The 14,373-nt window shown below is 47.3% G+C and overlaps 4 protein-coding genes across 4 annotated transcripts; 1 reads left to right on the forward strand and 3 right to left on the reverse strand.

Moving 5' to 3' along the window:
- LOC8065590 (pentatricopeptide repeat-containing protein At5g48910) lies at positions 1,017–4,386 on the reverse strand. The gene is made up of 2 exons (XM_002438934.2): positions 1,957–4,386; positions 1,017–1,496 (listed from the first exon to the last, which is right to left on the reverse strand). The coding sequence occupies exon 1, from the start codon at positions 4,302–4,304 to the stop codon at positions 2,082–2,084; it is 2,223 nt and encodes a 740-aa protein (XP_002438979.2). The 5' UTR covers positions 4,305–4,386; the 3' UTR covers positions 1,017–1,496; positions 1,957–2,081.
- Positions 5,340–6,362, forward strand: LOC8065591. The gene has a single exon (XM_002437512.2). The coding sequence runs from the start codon at positions 5,353–5,355 to the stop codon at positions 6,004–6,006; it is 654 nt and encodes a 217-aa protein (XP_002437557.2). The 5' UTR covers positions 5,340–5,352; the 3' UTR covers positions 6,007–6,362.
- On the reverse strand, positions 6,729–10,391 carry LOC8064956. Its single transcript, XM_021450508.1, has 5 exons — positions 10,247–10,391; positions 8,012–8,124; positions 7,622–7,905; positions 7,341–7,484; positions 6,729–7,257 (listed from the first exon to the last, which is right to left on the reverse strand). Exons 2-5 carry the CDS (start codon positions 8,103–8,105, stop codon positions 7,210–7,212), a joined length of 570 nt encoding a protein of 189 aa, XP_021306183.1. The 5' UTR covers positions 8,106–8,124; positions 10,247–10,391; the 3' UTR covers positions 6,729–7,209.
- On the reverse strand, positions 11,606–12,156 carry LOC8065592 (glycine-rich cell wall structural protein 2). Its single transcript, XM_002438936.2, has one exon. It carries the CDS (start codon positions 12,154–12,156, stop codon positions 11,806–11,808), a length of 351 nt encoding a protein of 116 aa, XP_002438981.1. The 3' UTR covers positions 11,606–11,805.

Here is a 14,373-nt window from a genome sequence, read left to right on the forward strand (position 1 = left end):
ATTATATATATAATGTTTACTGTTCAATCTGCCTGCGAATTAAGCACTTATCACTCATTTCTGAACCTAGTTTGTTCCTCAATCAGCAAGCAATTTGTTACATTGTCTTTCGTATAATAAACCGTCGAAATATATATATATATAATGCAAGACCTTATCATTATTTCTTTTCCATATTTTCACATATGTACGTTATCAACCTACCAAATCTACAACTTACAAAATGTGTTGTCTTTTGAATGCCATAATCTGCAAGACACCAAAGCAACGAAATACTTACAAGAAATGTACACAAAGTACAATCTCAGGAAAGAATTAGCAATTTCAAATGAACAACTTATGGTTGTGTATATAGATAGTTTACAGAAGCCAATCGGCAATCGCCAATGGACAAAGAAGATACGATGTTAGAAAACCACAATTATTCTGACAATGTGAATCCTTAAAGTTGATATAGAATAGCTAGCAACCTACATCAACATATCAGGTTGAATCTCGTCAGTTATCCTATTTCAATAAACAGTGGTCCAAAAGCCCAGCAATTACTGTTCTCCCATTGCTGGTGGCTACCTAATCCAATCCATTCCCTGATCGCCTCAACTAAATAATTCCACGGAACATGGAGCATCCATAACCCAAACCAATTCACCCCTGATGATCTGGAAACGTCACAGAGACGACGGAGAGAGAGCGTTAACTAACCGTTGACGACAGCACCGCATCCGAATTGACCTGGCCGGAGGAGGAAGCTAGACACCTTGGACGGTACGAAGCTCTCAACCTGCGCGAAGAGAGACGATCTTAGACACCGGCGAGCCGAGCCATGAAGAAGGGGCTAGAACGGAGCGCACCGCGGTGCCGGCGCCTTGAGCTTCGAGGAGGAGGCGACAAGGGACACGCGAGGAGGAGGAGGAGGCGACCGGCGGGTCGAGAGGATCCCCGGAAACAGCGCAAAGGACGGCAGACCCGCCGAGCAGCAGCCGTGCCCGTACCCCGCGGCCGCCGTCGTCGCCATAGTACTCCTACTTGGATTCGCTTGCCTGTCAGCGGGGAGAAAGGAATAGCGAGATCTCACAAGTCACCTCGGTGGACAAGGCACGGCGCAGCCACGGGGCCCTCCGAGGAAGGAGCACGCCCGCAAGCGTCTGGCCGCCAGGCGCCAGGCGAGGTCAGAGCGGAGGGCGGTCGCCGGAGCCGGCTCCGCCGTTTGGCCCCTGAAAGCCTGAACGGCTCTAACAAGCAGCCCCACATATGTCCATATTGACTGGGCCGACCCGTTAACCAGATTAGACAGCCCATTATTTGTATTTACCACGGTCAAGCCTTCGGGTTGTGGGCTGTGGCCTTTTTATCACTGTTCTAAAACTGCTGTGCTCGAAAAAACAATGGCATGGTGTCATACTGAAGAATCAAATCACACGGATTCAGACATTCAGTTCCATCATTGTGAAACCCACCGAGTGTGTTTGCGTGCAGACACATCCGACTTCCTATCCCTGGTAAAGTACACGAGAAAGCTTTGTGTTATGAAAAGATTCACTAGCTCCTTTCATTTATTGCTCTCTCCGTTCCAAATTGTAAGTCTTTTTTACTATGTATATCTAGGCATAGCGTATATCTAGTTGCATGGTAAAAACTAAGTATCTAAAAAAGCAAAAACAACTTACAATATACTCCCTCCATTCCAAATTATAAGTCATTCCAAGAATCTTAGAGAGTCAAAATATTTTTCAAGTTTGACCAAAATTATAGAAAAATTATAAAAAATTATGACATTAAATAGATAAAATATGAAAATATAATTAATAAAGAACCTAATGATACTTGGTTGTTATTATAAATTTTATTATCTTATGATATAAATTTGGTCAAACTTGAAGTGGTTTGGCTCTCCAAGATTCTTGGAATGACTTATAATTGGGGATGGAGGGAGTAGATGGCACGAAGAAACAGTACCTTAGGCATTTATAAATCTGAAACTGGAAGCAGAATTGTGAGATGAAAGCACTTGTGCTTTTAGTGTATTCTTGTGATTGTCTTCTGACCTCTGGAACAGGACTAGAAGCTTAGCAGAATGGTAGTCACCAAAAATCATTGCAAGAACATGCTCCATCTCGGAAATGGTGGAACCTACTCCGATCTCTAACAATGATTTCCCGGTTCCAAAGCTGAGAGATCAACTTGATTGCAGAGTGGCAGTCCTCACAGACCCTCAGGTTCTTCATGATATGAATTGGTAAGTTCGGTGGAAGGCTAATGAGACCAAAAGCAATGGCTATCTTCTCACTGTGTGCTAGAAGTGCCTGTTCTTTCTCTTCCTCGTCAACATCCACTGCTATCCTTGACGTAGCTGGCGAATAACCCGCAGACTTCAGCCTGCGTGCAATTTCCTCCATCATAGTGATGATCTCTAATGTCCAAGGATGTGATTGGTCATTGACAACAAACTTGTGTACCTGCCCAGCCACAGTAATCGAACTGTAACCTGCCGTCTTCTTAACTCCCTGTTCTTCCATCAACATCCTTATTCTTTTTGCTTCTACCCATTGTCTAGAGTCTATGTATATGTTATACAACTGGACATAGACAGCATCCTCCTCAGGCGCTAACTTCAGAAGATGCTCCGCAGCATGTCGGGCTAGGTCAATGTTTTTGTGGACTCTGCAAGCACTCAAGATGGAGGCCCATATGACAGCATTTGGTTGCATTGGCATGGTCTGAACAAGATGCATAGCTTCATCCAAGAGCCCACTGCGAGCAAGCAAATCTATCATGCAGCCATAATGCTCAATCTGAGGGTGTAATTTGTGCAACGATCTCATCTCGTTGAAGTGCTGACGACCTTCATTAAGCAGACTCGAGTGACTGCATGCAGTCAGAACAGCAATGTAGGTAACTGAGGTGGGCTGAAAACCATCACGCTTCATCTGGCAGAAAGACTCCAGAGCATCCATACCCATCCCATTGAATGCAAGACCTGCGATCATGGCACTCCAAGTGTGAACGTCTCTTTCACCCATGCGATGGAACACAGCGGTTGCCTCATCCACCCTCCCACATTTCATGTACATGTCCACAAGTGCAGTTACAAGGTAGACATCTTCCTCTACTATCCTCTGTTCGATTGAAGCGTGCAAAGCCCTGCCCTGCGGCAGTGCACCTAAGCTCGCACAAGCAGTGAGAAGGCTCACCACGGTAAAATTATCAGCACGCATGCCATGTCTCCTCAACTGCATGAACAACTGTAATGCGTCTCTCAGCCGGCCACTGTGGATGTATCCAGTGATCATCGAGTTGAATGTGATGACATCACGGGCACCCATTTGATCAAACAGAGACCTTGCAATATCAACATGGCCAAGCTTGCAGTAACCGTCAATGATAACATTCCATGGCTCAGGCTTTTGGCCCCTTCCCACAGCGTCAAAGACCGCCTGCGCTTGGGCAATGTCACCACACTTGGCATACATGTCGATGAGCGTAACAACAAGTTTGTCAGTCATCTGGATCCTCTTCTTCCCAACCAGCAAGTGCAGCAAGCGCCCAAACTCCAAATTCTTGAGCTTCGAACATGCCGAGAGAGCACCAATCACCGCGACTTCATCCGGCTCGACACCATCTGAAAGCATGCAGTTGAAGCAATACACGGCATCAGCAGGCCGGCCAGCACGCGAGTACCCAGCAATCAAACTAGTCCACGAGACCACGTTCCTCTCCGGTGCCTGCACGAGGAGCCTCCGCGCTTCATCGAGCAGCCCCCACCTGACCAGCCCGCCGATCACCGTGGCCCACACAACCGCGTCCTTGACAGGTACCTCGTCGAACGCCCGGCGGGCGTCGTCCGTGAGCCCCAGCGAGGCGTACATGTGGATGAGGGGGTTCGCAACGATCCGTGCTGCGGAGGGGAGCATGGTCCGGAGGCACGCGGCGTGCAGCATCCGGCAGAGCCCGGCGCCAGCGCCAGCGGCGCAGCACCGGAAGACGAAGTGGAACGTGAAGGCGCTCATGCGGACGCCCCCGCGGCGCATGCGGCGGAGGATGAGGACGGGATGGTCTGCGCCGGCGGAAGCCTGGAGGCAGGCGCGGAGGGCGGTGTCGTGGAGGAAAGTGGTGGGGTGCGGCAATCGGTCGAACAGGCTGAGCACGTAGCGCAGGTGGCGCGGGGCCGACAGGCAGTTGGTGAGCGAGTTGAGGAGGTGCTCGGCGGAGGGCCGGTGGGCAATGCGGCCGGACGTGGTGAGGATGGCGTGGAGCTGGGACGCTTGCCGCACGGAGCGAGGGGTCGGCCATGGCGACGCCGGCATGGCACGGCCCGCTTGCAGCCGCAGGGAGGAATAGCGGGAGCGCGGTAACTCGTTTGACGGCGCGGCCAACCTGGGTCTCGACGGCTCGAGCTCTTTTGGGCTGTTTTGGTTGAGAAATTGTAAAAGGCCATGATCAAGCCCATGAAAGGTTTTTTTTTTTCAGAACAAATCCAAAAATAACATTTTTACCTAGAAAAAACTAGGCCTTGTTTAGATCAAAAATTTTTTTGTATTTTGACACTGTAGCACTTCTGTTTTTATTTGACAAACATTATCCAATCATGGAGTAACTAGGCTTAAAAAATTTGTCTCGCGATTTACAGACAAACTGTGCAATTAATTTTTGTTTTCATCTATATTTAATGTTCTATGCATGTTAAAAGATTCACCGCTTCTCCTCTCTTCTCTCTTCCATCTCAGCATTTAACCAGCTTACAACCTCTTACTATACTTGCTCTAGCCTACAATACTCCTAAAAGTATGTTTATAATTATGAGTTGTGATAAGTGAAAGTAGTAGTACAAGGCCTTGTTTACTTCCACCCAAAACCCAAAATTTTTTAAGATTCCCCGTCACATCGATTCTTTAAACACATGCATGGAGTATTAAATATAGACAAAAATAAAAACTAATTGTACAGTTTGGTCAAAATTTACGAGACAAATCTTTTGAGCCTAGTTAGTCCATGATTGAATAATAATTACCACAAACAAATGAAAGTACTACAATGCCGCGAAAATTTTCACTTTAGGAACTAAACACGGCCCAAATCTGTGTTGCTTCAACTCCACTCCACCTTGGACTCAGGACTCAGAGATCGTCTGCTTTAAGCCATGAAAAATTTACTTGGGCATACATCCAAGTATTTTTTTTAAAAAGAAAAACACAGAGTAGAAAAATCTGAAGTGGAGCATCAATCCTTCGTTGTTCACAAAGAGAGCAGCCATAGAACGGCACGGGTAGCTAGCAGCTTTAAATTGTGCGAGACACGCATCTTCCTTCCCTCCCCTTACCAACCACCAATCCACCATGCGCCGTCGGTGCATGCATGTGTGAGAGTTCCAGAGGAATGGCTGGCCATGCACGCCCACGACGCAGAGCGTGGCCGCCCATACACTGGCACTGCACCACGGCGATCTCGATCCAGTCCAGAGCCTTCCTCCCCTGGCTCCTCCCTCCCTGCTCAGCTCCCTCCATGAATTCTTGCTTCCTCGACCGGCTCGATCCCATCATTCTTGGCGAGCAGCGCGCATGCCTCTCTCTCTCTCTCTCTATAAGTACGGACCTCGCGCGCACCAGCCTACTTCACACACGTACAGTCACTTGGCATACAGCAGTCCATCCCCACATATCCTCTCTCCGGCCACTCCATCCGAAGCAACCGAGCGGAGAACAACAAGGCCGGCCGGCCATGGGCAAGCAGGCGACGGCGACGGCGCTGGCGCTGCTGTGCGTCGTGCTGCTGGCGGCGACGGCGGTGGACGACGCGGCGGCGGCGGCGTCGTGCAACCCGTCGGCGCTGAGCGCGTGCTCGGGCGCGCTGTTCGGCGGGGCGGTGACGCAGGGGTGCTGCGCGTCGCTGCGGGCGCAGCAGCCGTGCCTCTGCCAGTACAAGCGCGACCCCGCGTACCGCGGCTACGTCAACGGCCCCGTCGCGCAGAGCGTCACCCGCGCCTGCGGCCTCCCCATGATGAAGTGCTGATGAACGAGAGAAACTGCTCCGTCGTCGTCGTCGTCGTCGCCGCCGGCCACATACTATACTACATACACTACGTACTATCGAGTCCGGCGCCCGGCGGATCCATGGGCAGTCATACACACATATATACGTGCGTCTAAATAAACGCGAGCTCTAGTTGTTGCAGCTCGCCATGCTCCGGCAACTCGTAGTCAACCTCGGGAGTGAGGCTATGCATGATGCCGGTGGATTTGGCTGTTTTCGTTACGTTTTCCGAGTTATTTCGTATGAGTAAAATCGTGCTGCCGTGCTGTGTGTGTCCCGCGTTTAAATCTCCCGAGACAAACTTTTAAATTTTATTTTTACTAGCCCAGCTCTCATACTTAAAGCCTTGTTCGTCTGGCTGATAAGCAACAAAAACGCTGCTAAATGACAGGCAGATTCAGCTGATAAACTTAAGCGAACAAGCTGATAGATCGTTAAATCTATTTTAATAATAAACTTACTTAAAAATATAAACATTACTAATATTTTCTACTAATTCACCCAAACTCAACAAAGTTTAACCAGCACAAATATGGTAGCGGCAGGGACGAAGCGAGTACAGAGAGCGGTCTCGTCCTCCAGTTCACGCCTCGATGGAACTACAGGATACATGTAACTTGTGGAAATGGCAGATGCCACTAGCGAACTCACAACTGAACCGGCTGACTATCAAACACAATTAAAACGACTGAGAGGTGGCATGATCTGATAATATAAGCTACTGGTTATATGACTGGTAATCTGGTAAACAGCAGCACAACACCACAAGCAGAATAACACTCCAAGAACATCACACATAACGGGCAGTCGCAGCATAACCTGCATTGTTTCAACTAACTGGGTACCAAACCCAAAACAGCTAACCAAGATATGTAAAATCAGGATGACCACCAGGTACTACTCGATCTTGAAGAGCAAACCAAGGGGTATAAAACTCATGATAACCACTAGGAATACCTAACTACTCAGCCCAAAGGAGCTGAACAAGCGATTTGAAACTACGGATAACCACCAGCAATTTGAAACTAAGGATAACCACCAGAAACAATTAATTAGTCCTGCGAACGGGAATGGAACAGTAGCTCCCACTGCTTTGTCCTCCAAGCCACAATTCTGGGTGCAACTAGTATGTACACCATAACCTACTAACTCGGATAAAACAGAGCGCCTTGATATGTAAGATCACTTTGCAACAGAATTCCCCACTGACTTATCATCATCAGGCAGGCCCTGCAATAAATAAGTCGGTCAGGAAAGGTTGTCCAAGAGGTGCCATGCATGATTCATGAATGTATCGAGGGAATTGCACATACCAGGTCATTGTGAAGCAAGTTGATCTCTGAGAACTTTGGCAGCACAGATTTCACATCAGAAGTTGCTGACTTCTCATTCTGCAGATCTTCATTCATCTTCCTGCTACTCTTAGACACCACAGCCTTATCAGCATCAGGTACGCCCTAGCAATGAATAGGACAATCATTCAATCAATGAGCAGTCTAAAGGCTCACAGCACATCTTTGCAAGGGATTGATGGATGGATGGATGGGTGCTGGCAAGGTGGGGAGAGAAAGAGAGAGTTTAAACTTTAAAATACCTGGCCATTATGAAGGTCATTGGTAGCCTCAGCATCATCAGGAAGGTCATTGATAGCCTCAGCATCATCAGGAAGCATATCTTGTGAGTTCAGCTCATGAAGCATATCAACAGTCAGATTTATGTCAAAATCATTTGCCTTGAGTAACTCATCAATGAAATCTGCGGAGACATTTGGGAACATTGAAAAGACCATATTGGCTAGAGCAACTTCATCCATGTCATTTTCCTCATGCTGCGAAGGATCAAAACTGCTACCAGAAGGCTCTCCCTTTGATGATGACCCTGCAAAAATGATAGGACCTGCTGACCTCTCAGTGTCGTCATATGAAATAAAGCAAATCTGAAAGTTCAAAACCTATAGAGCCACTAGAATAATCTTTAGTCTCACCTCCTTGTTTTTCTGGGGCCTTGTGTGCAAATGAACCCAGCGACCCAGGTATGAAAGGACTGGCGTTTGGATTCAACTGGAACGATCCTTCCATGGTTCTTTGATCAACAAATCTGTAAATGTGCAAAGACAAAATTCAGCACAAATATATAAGTGCAATTTACAACAGCAAACAAGAGAATTCAGAGTAGCACGCATAACTTATATCAAGAGACAGTAAGGGCCTGTTTGGTTCCCCTTGCTAAATTTTAGCTAACTAAAATTGTTTCACTTTAGTAGCTAAAGTTCCAAACACATTGACTAAAAAGGAGCTAAAATAGTTTAGTCCATTAGTCACCCAAGAGTAGCTAAAATAATTTTAGTTAGCTAAAATTTAGCAAGGGGAACCAAACAAGGCCTAATATGGTCCGAAGTGCCAATTCAAAGCAATAAAGTTTGAACCTGAGCAGAAGGGATAGTATTAAAATTTGAAGTAGATCAACTGTGTCAGTACATATTCCGATCTCATGTACAGTTTCAATATTGTGTGCATCACAAAATTAATCTTCTTGCGCTAGAGTAATCCAGAATACAATACTTCTGGAATAGTAAATTTCCAAATGTAGGAGATTTTTTAAAACAACAATTAGTTTGCTAAATTTAGAATGTTGCTGACAACAATACTGACTACAGAATGCAAATGGCAAAAACGGCAATATGCTTGAGTGACAACTAACGAATGGATGCAAGTAGTTGCTATCAATGAGAATATTATTGATATGTGCTTCAGCTATATGGTCAAATATAAAAAGCTGACTTCGGCTTCAATATCATCATACAGGATTACATGATAAACATGTGGATATTATTTTCTTCTTCAAACATAGAGAACGATAATCCAAAGAAGGCAGTGAATTAAAAGCATAACTATTTCACTTTTTTTATTGAGACTAGAATGCTCCAATCTGGCGCCCTCCCATTAATCAGAAACAGTAATATTCGACTATATGCAGATAATATCCTAACTTCCATAAAGAACAATGAAGGAACTGTTATGCCCATCATTCCATTCTAGAGAAGTGAAAACTGATCACAGATGAAGTTATGGAACATTTGACTAGTGCCCCGAGACATCAAAATGAGTTCATTAAAAAAAATAGAATAAAAGAGGACGCAGGCTCTTAGGCAGTGATTCGCTTATCGCATTTGAGTTCTAGAAATAAATCCCAGTAGTAATGGACCAATTTTCTAAAATTAGGAATAGTAATAACTATCCTAAAGATACAGTCACTGGTTTAATTGCTAGTAAAGATCTAACAACTTACAGCAAATGGGGTGATTTAAAAGAACAGCAACAAGTATTTGTGTGATCCTAAAAGCTTTATAACCGAAACAATGCTGAATAATCAAATTAACTAGATTCAAGACAAGATGCCATACTAGAGCAGAGCCAAAATTACAACCTACCAATAAATCAAATGGGGCGATTTAATACAATTTAGAAGAACAGAAGCAAGTAGTAGCACAATCCCACAAGCTTTCTAACCAAATAATGCTGAATAATCAAAGTAGTTGGATTCAATAAGCCATACTGGACGAGAACCAAAATTACAACCTATCAATACATCAGTGTGTGACATCAGGCCTGCAATAATGCAAATAACAGGCAAAAACCACTGTAGCCCTTGCTACTACAAATCCTTGGCTACTGCTTCTAATCACTGCATAAATCTACTTGATCTTCACAAGCTACTAGCTCTTCCATCCCGTGTATATACAAGAGAAAGCAGCTCCACAAGACTAATACATAATCCGGATCAGACCCACCCATGAGTAATAAACGAACACCATCGCAGTAAATAAACTGAGACCACGCTTACACGCATCAGCATTCCCCTCTTCCCAGCACCCACGCGACCAACCGAACTAGCTCTACAGACCCCTCCCCCGATCCCAGCCGCAAAGGGCACCAGAACACAGCAGGGAGAGCAGCGGCGTCATCCCAAAGTTGGCAACAGACCCCCTACCCGATCCACGCCGCGAAGCGCACCAGAACACAGCAAGGGGGAGCAAGCGGCCGATCAAAACCCTCATGAAGAGGCAGCGGACCAGATCGGCACCACGATCGCGACAACTCTACGCGACTGGCGGCCGAACAGATCGACCTACACCTAGACCTAGCCCACACACTCCCTAGAACAGATCGAGCGGACGGATACATGCAGCCCGGAGCGCAATCGAGTTGAGAAGGTTTACCTCGGGACGATCGGCGGGGGGCGATGCGGTGCGGAGGTCGCCGGCGTCGGGCGTCGCGGTCGGGAGGGTGGTGGTGTGAAGTGGGGGGTGGACTGGGGGAAGAAAGCGAAAGGTGTGACGGGGAAAGGAAACGGCACGGCAGTAGCGTGATGAGGGCAACTGGGGAATCATTCCAAGTTTGCAACCGAAGGCCTTACCGCCTTAGGCCCATGGGCCTATTACGTGGTGGAGAACTTTTTTGGGCTAGGCCCATTCCTCGTATTAAGAACTTCTGGCCCTGAAATTTGGGTCCAACTAAACTACGGTTGAACACTATGATCTGTAACACATTCCGCTTTTTTTGTTTCTGTAAAAATGTTGTGAATCACCTATTACTGGGACAAATCATGCTTGATACTCCCTCCGTCCACGAAAGAATCAATTCCTAGGAACCGTGCCAGTCAAACTTTTTAAAGTTTGACTAACTTTATAGAAAAGAGTAACAACATCTATAATATAAAATACACATTATATAAAAATATATTCTATGATGAATCTAATAATACTAATTTGATACTATAAATATTAGCATTTTTTTTTAGAAATTTGGTCAAAGTTTAAAAAGTTTGACTTAGGACAACTCTAGAAACGGACGGAGGGAGTAATTATCAATCAGAGTGGTAACTGTCTTTGGAATCTTATGATTTAGCACAGCTAAGCATTAATTGGGTGGTTTTCCATGTGTTTTGTTGTCATCAATAATGTTGCCTTTGATGATTCATGGGTTTATTTTCGAATTTTTTAGTGAGCTCTACATATAATTCACTGCAACGATATGTCAAAAATTTTGTTGTCTTCAGAAGTTCAGAGTGAGAAAGCTCGTGGGAAGTCTGGGCCGGGTGGGCTATTTTCCAAGTCATATCGGCCAAAGAGAAATCAACAGATACAAAGACCTCAACAGATACAAAGACCCCAGTCTCAGGAAGAGTCTGGGTGGGCTATTTTCCAAGTCATATTGTCAATGGCTGTGTGCTTTGTGTCCAAGTTCAAAACTTATGTCACCATTGTCATACAAAAATCATTGTCACCATTGATTTACCATATCTGTGTAATTCAATTTCATTATTAACGCGCATGAGAAGCTTACAGAGCTAGCTGATCTGGCAGCGGCAACCAAGCAAGCATGCCTTCTACCTGCTCGATGGAACGAAGACGCCAAGTCTACCGACACCATACACGCAGCGGATGATCGATCACTACTTCGAAACTGAAACAAGCGACCAAATTAAACTGAAACGACGACGCCATGGACACGGCCACACGGGACGGGATAGATCATAGATATATATACTCTATATAGCAGTAGTACTCAAAGGCTGCACCGTTGCATGCGGATCAGCAGTGCAGGTACTTTTTACATTATTTAGGAGCTATGGACACTGTCGGTCCATGCATGATCGACCACACGTACGTACATGTCACAAACACTTGAAAACACAGGTTACATACGACCTGTTCGCGAAAACGCATCACAAACACTTGTCAACTAACAAGCAGCAGCAGTCCAGGTTGATCGATCTCTACTTGTTGCCTCCTCCCTGGTTGAGGCCCTGGAAGTAGCCCTGCGGGTTGGACTCGAAGCCGGAGCGGGAGATGTACGCGCCGTCGCCGCCGGGCGCCTTCATCATGCCTCCGCCGCCGCCGCCGGAGCCCGACTTCCCTGCACCACCACCACCACCACCACCATGCCCGGCGAACCCACCGCCGCCGCCTGACTTGCCCGAGCCGCCCGCGCCTCCCCCGCCGGAGTGAGAGCCCCCTCCCTTACCACCGCCGCCGCCGCCACCGCCCTTGCCACCACCACTACCTCCACCCTTGCCGCCGCCGCCGCCGCCCTTGCCACCACCACCTCCGCCGCCCTTACCGCCCATCTCCGACGATCTGCTAGCTACCTTTTGCGGGTTCTGGTATTCTTCGTTCTGGGCCTCGGTAGGGTCGCACGAAGAGTGGAGAGGGGTACGGTGGCCTTTTATAGCGGAGGATGGCGTTCGATTAAAGTACAGCTAGCTAGCACACGAGAAGTTGGAACGTTTGAGTGGCATGCATGCATTTCATGTCGACGTCTCGCATGACACGTACTACGTTCGTTCCCCTGTGTCGCCTCGTTTTCTGCAGATAGGCATGATCCCAAAACCTTTTACAGTACCGTGAATAATGCGTGTCTATCCGTGCAATTTTAACTCGACTTTTGACCGAGGGTGCAAATGCACAGCAACGGTCGATATGCATATGCGTGCACATACCTATCTCTCTCTCTTTTTTTGCGTGACTGTGCACATACCTATCTCTATCTGTTAATTTATTTTGTACCTTTTTTTTTTAACTCCCTGCACAATGCATGGTTTTCAGCCTAGTACGCTCCCGCTAGCTCGACGGCCCGTTTGTTTCCGGCCGCCAGCCCATTTACAGCCCAGCTCGTTCCACGTAGACAGCCGACGGCCCGAACCTCATTCGCTGATGCACCTGAACAGAACCTCTCTTTTCTTGTACTAAAAAAAAAACCAGAACCTCTCTTTGCCAAGTCACTTACGCATTTGGTGGTACTACGTGTTTCTCGTGCACTGGAGACTAAATAACCTCTCAATCTTTCCTTGCATGTGTACGGACGTGCATGTATGTGTGTACGTGTGGTATAAGTGTGTAGTGTGTGGATTATATGCATCCAAATGTACCCGATCAAAAAAAAAGTGCGGGAGCAACTATTCCTCAATAAAAAAAATGCAGGAGCTAACTTGCATAATCGTGCAACACAGGTGAAAAAACAGCTAATGTTGATGCTGACGCTAAATTATTTAAAGAAAAAATAATGTTATTTTGTTAAAATGGTACGGCTGATAAATTCAAGCAAACAAGATTTCACAACAAATCAACAACCATTTTTTCAAAAAACAAACCAGCAACCACGTTACCATGGGCACCTTCGTAATGCCGTTGCCGCCAGAGCCCGACTTCCCTACACCACTATGGCGCCAACGTACCCATCGCCACAGCCTAAAACTGACTCCAACAATTGAAAACCAAACTGGAGACCCATAACACAATATAGGTCATGTACAATAAATGGGCCAAACCCCAAAACTTGGTCTTCTCCAACAGAGGCCCGAGACCCAAACCAAAGCAAGCTCTTGCAGGCATTTGTCAAAAAAAAAAAGACGCTCCAAGCCGAGCGCCGCCGAACGTCTCCAGGCCGCGCCGCCCACGCGCACCTCCTGGCCGAGCGTCGCGCCACCCCCGCGCACCTCTCGCCGAGTGTCACGCCACCGCCGCGCGCCTCTCGGCCTCCACCACAACTCCAAGCAGTTGCGGCCGCGCCGTTCTAATCGGAGGTGGAGCAGAAGGCGGAAGGGTGGGTGGAAGCGGAGGTGGCGGAAGCAGCGTGCCGTCGTCGTGCTCACGAGCCAGGAAAAACAGGAGGCATTTTTGGGTTTCCTCTTAGCAGGTAGGCAAAATGGGTCATATGATTGGGTCATCTGTTGGAAGCTGTTTTCAGTAGGCAAAAGCACTATGCAGGATGCATTTTGAGTATGGGTTGTATTGTTGGAGACAGTATGACTTGGCCTTCTCCGCGCCTCCCTGTCGTTGTTGGAGACTTTTACCTGTATGCCATTATGAAAAATCGACCAAACCAAGAAGCCACTAAAAAGTTGTTTCGCACCGCTATGCCCAATTTCATCTTCGGCTATACCCGTATGCCATTCCGTCCTCATTCCGTTTATTTTCTTCCGTTTACAGGGTCTGACACGTGGGTCCCGGATAACACAATGTCCTTATTGCCCTTCGAGTCGCTCTACCCTGTTTTCACTACGCCGCGGTCACCGCGCTGTGCCTGGCCGCATCCCTCCTCTACGTGAAGCTAGGCTATGGAGGGCGATCTACGTTGGTGTTGTGTTAGCAGCAACAACGACTGGGACCTACACGCCGTGGTGCGCCTCGCCAGCTGCAGTGGTTGCAGCCGGAGCCGCGTCACCTCGCCGTCGCCGCGGGCCTCGGACGAATCATTCTCCTGCCTGCCCCCGCCGCCGCAGTCACAGAAGGACGAGGTCACGACGGACGCCGCAGCGTTGCAGCAGCCCCTGATCAGCCCTGCC

The sequence above is a fragment of the Sorghum bicolor genome, chromosome 10 (assembly GCF_000003195.3).
Source record: "Sorghum bicolor cultivar BTx623 chromosome 10, Sorghum_bicolor_NCBIv3, whole genome shotgun sequence".
NCBI lineage: Eukaryota > Viridiplantae > Streptophyta > Magnoliopsida > Poales > Poaceae > Sorghum > Sorghum bicolor.

Coding starts and splice junctions, on each gene's coding strand:
- LOC8064956 (XM_021450508.1), bottom strand. CDS start 8,105: ATGGAAGGATCGTTCCAGTTGAATCCAAACGCCAGTCCTTTCATACCT. Junction 7,906..8,011: donor GGCCCCAGAAAAACAAGGAG/GTGAGACTAAAG, acceptor TCATTTTTGCAG/GGTCATCATCAAAGGGAGAG. Junction 7,258..7,340: donor ACTTGCTTCACAATGACCTG/GTATGTGCAATT, acceptor TATTTATTGCAG/GGCCTGCCTGATGATGATAA.
- LOC8065592 (XM_002438936.2), bottom strand. CDS start 12,156: ATGGGCGGTAAGGGCGGCGGAGGTGGTGGTGGCAAGGGCGGCGGCGGC.
- LOC8065591 (XM_002437512.2), top strand. CDS start 5,353: ATGTGTGAGAGTTCCAGAGGAATGGCTGGCCATGCACGCCCACGACGC.
- LOC8065590 (XM_002438934.2), bottom strand. CDS start 4,304: ATGCCGGCGTCGCCATGGCCGACCCCTCGCTCCGTGCGGCAAGCGTCC.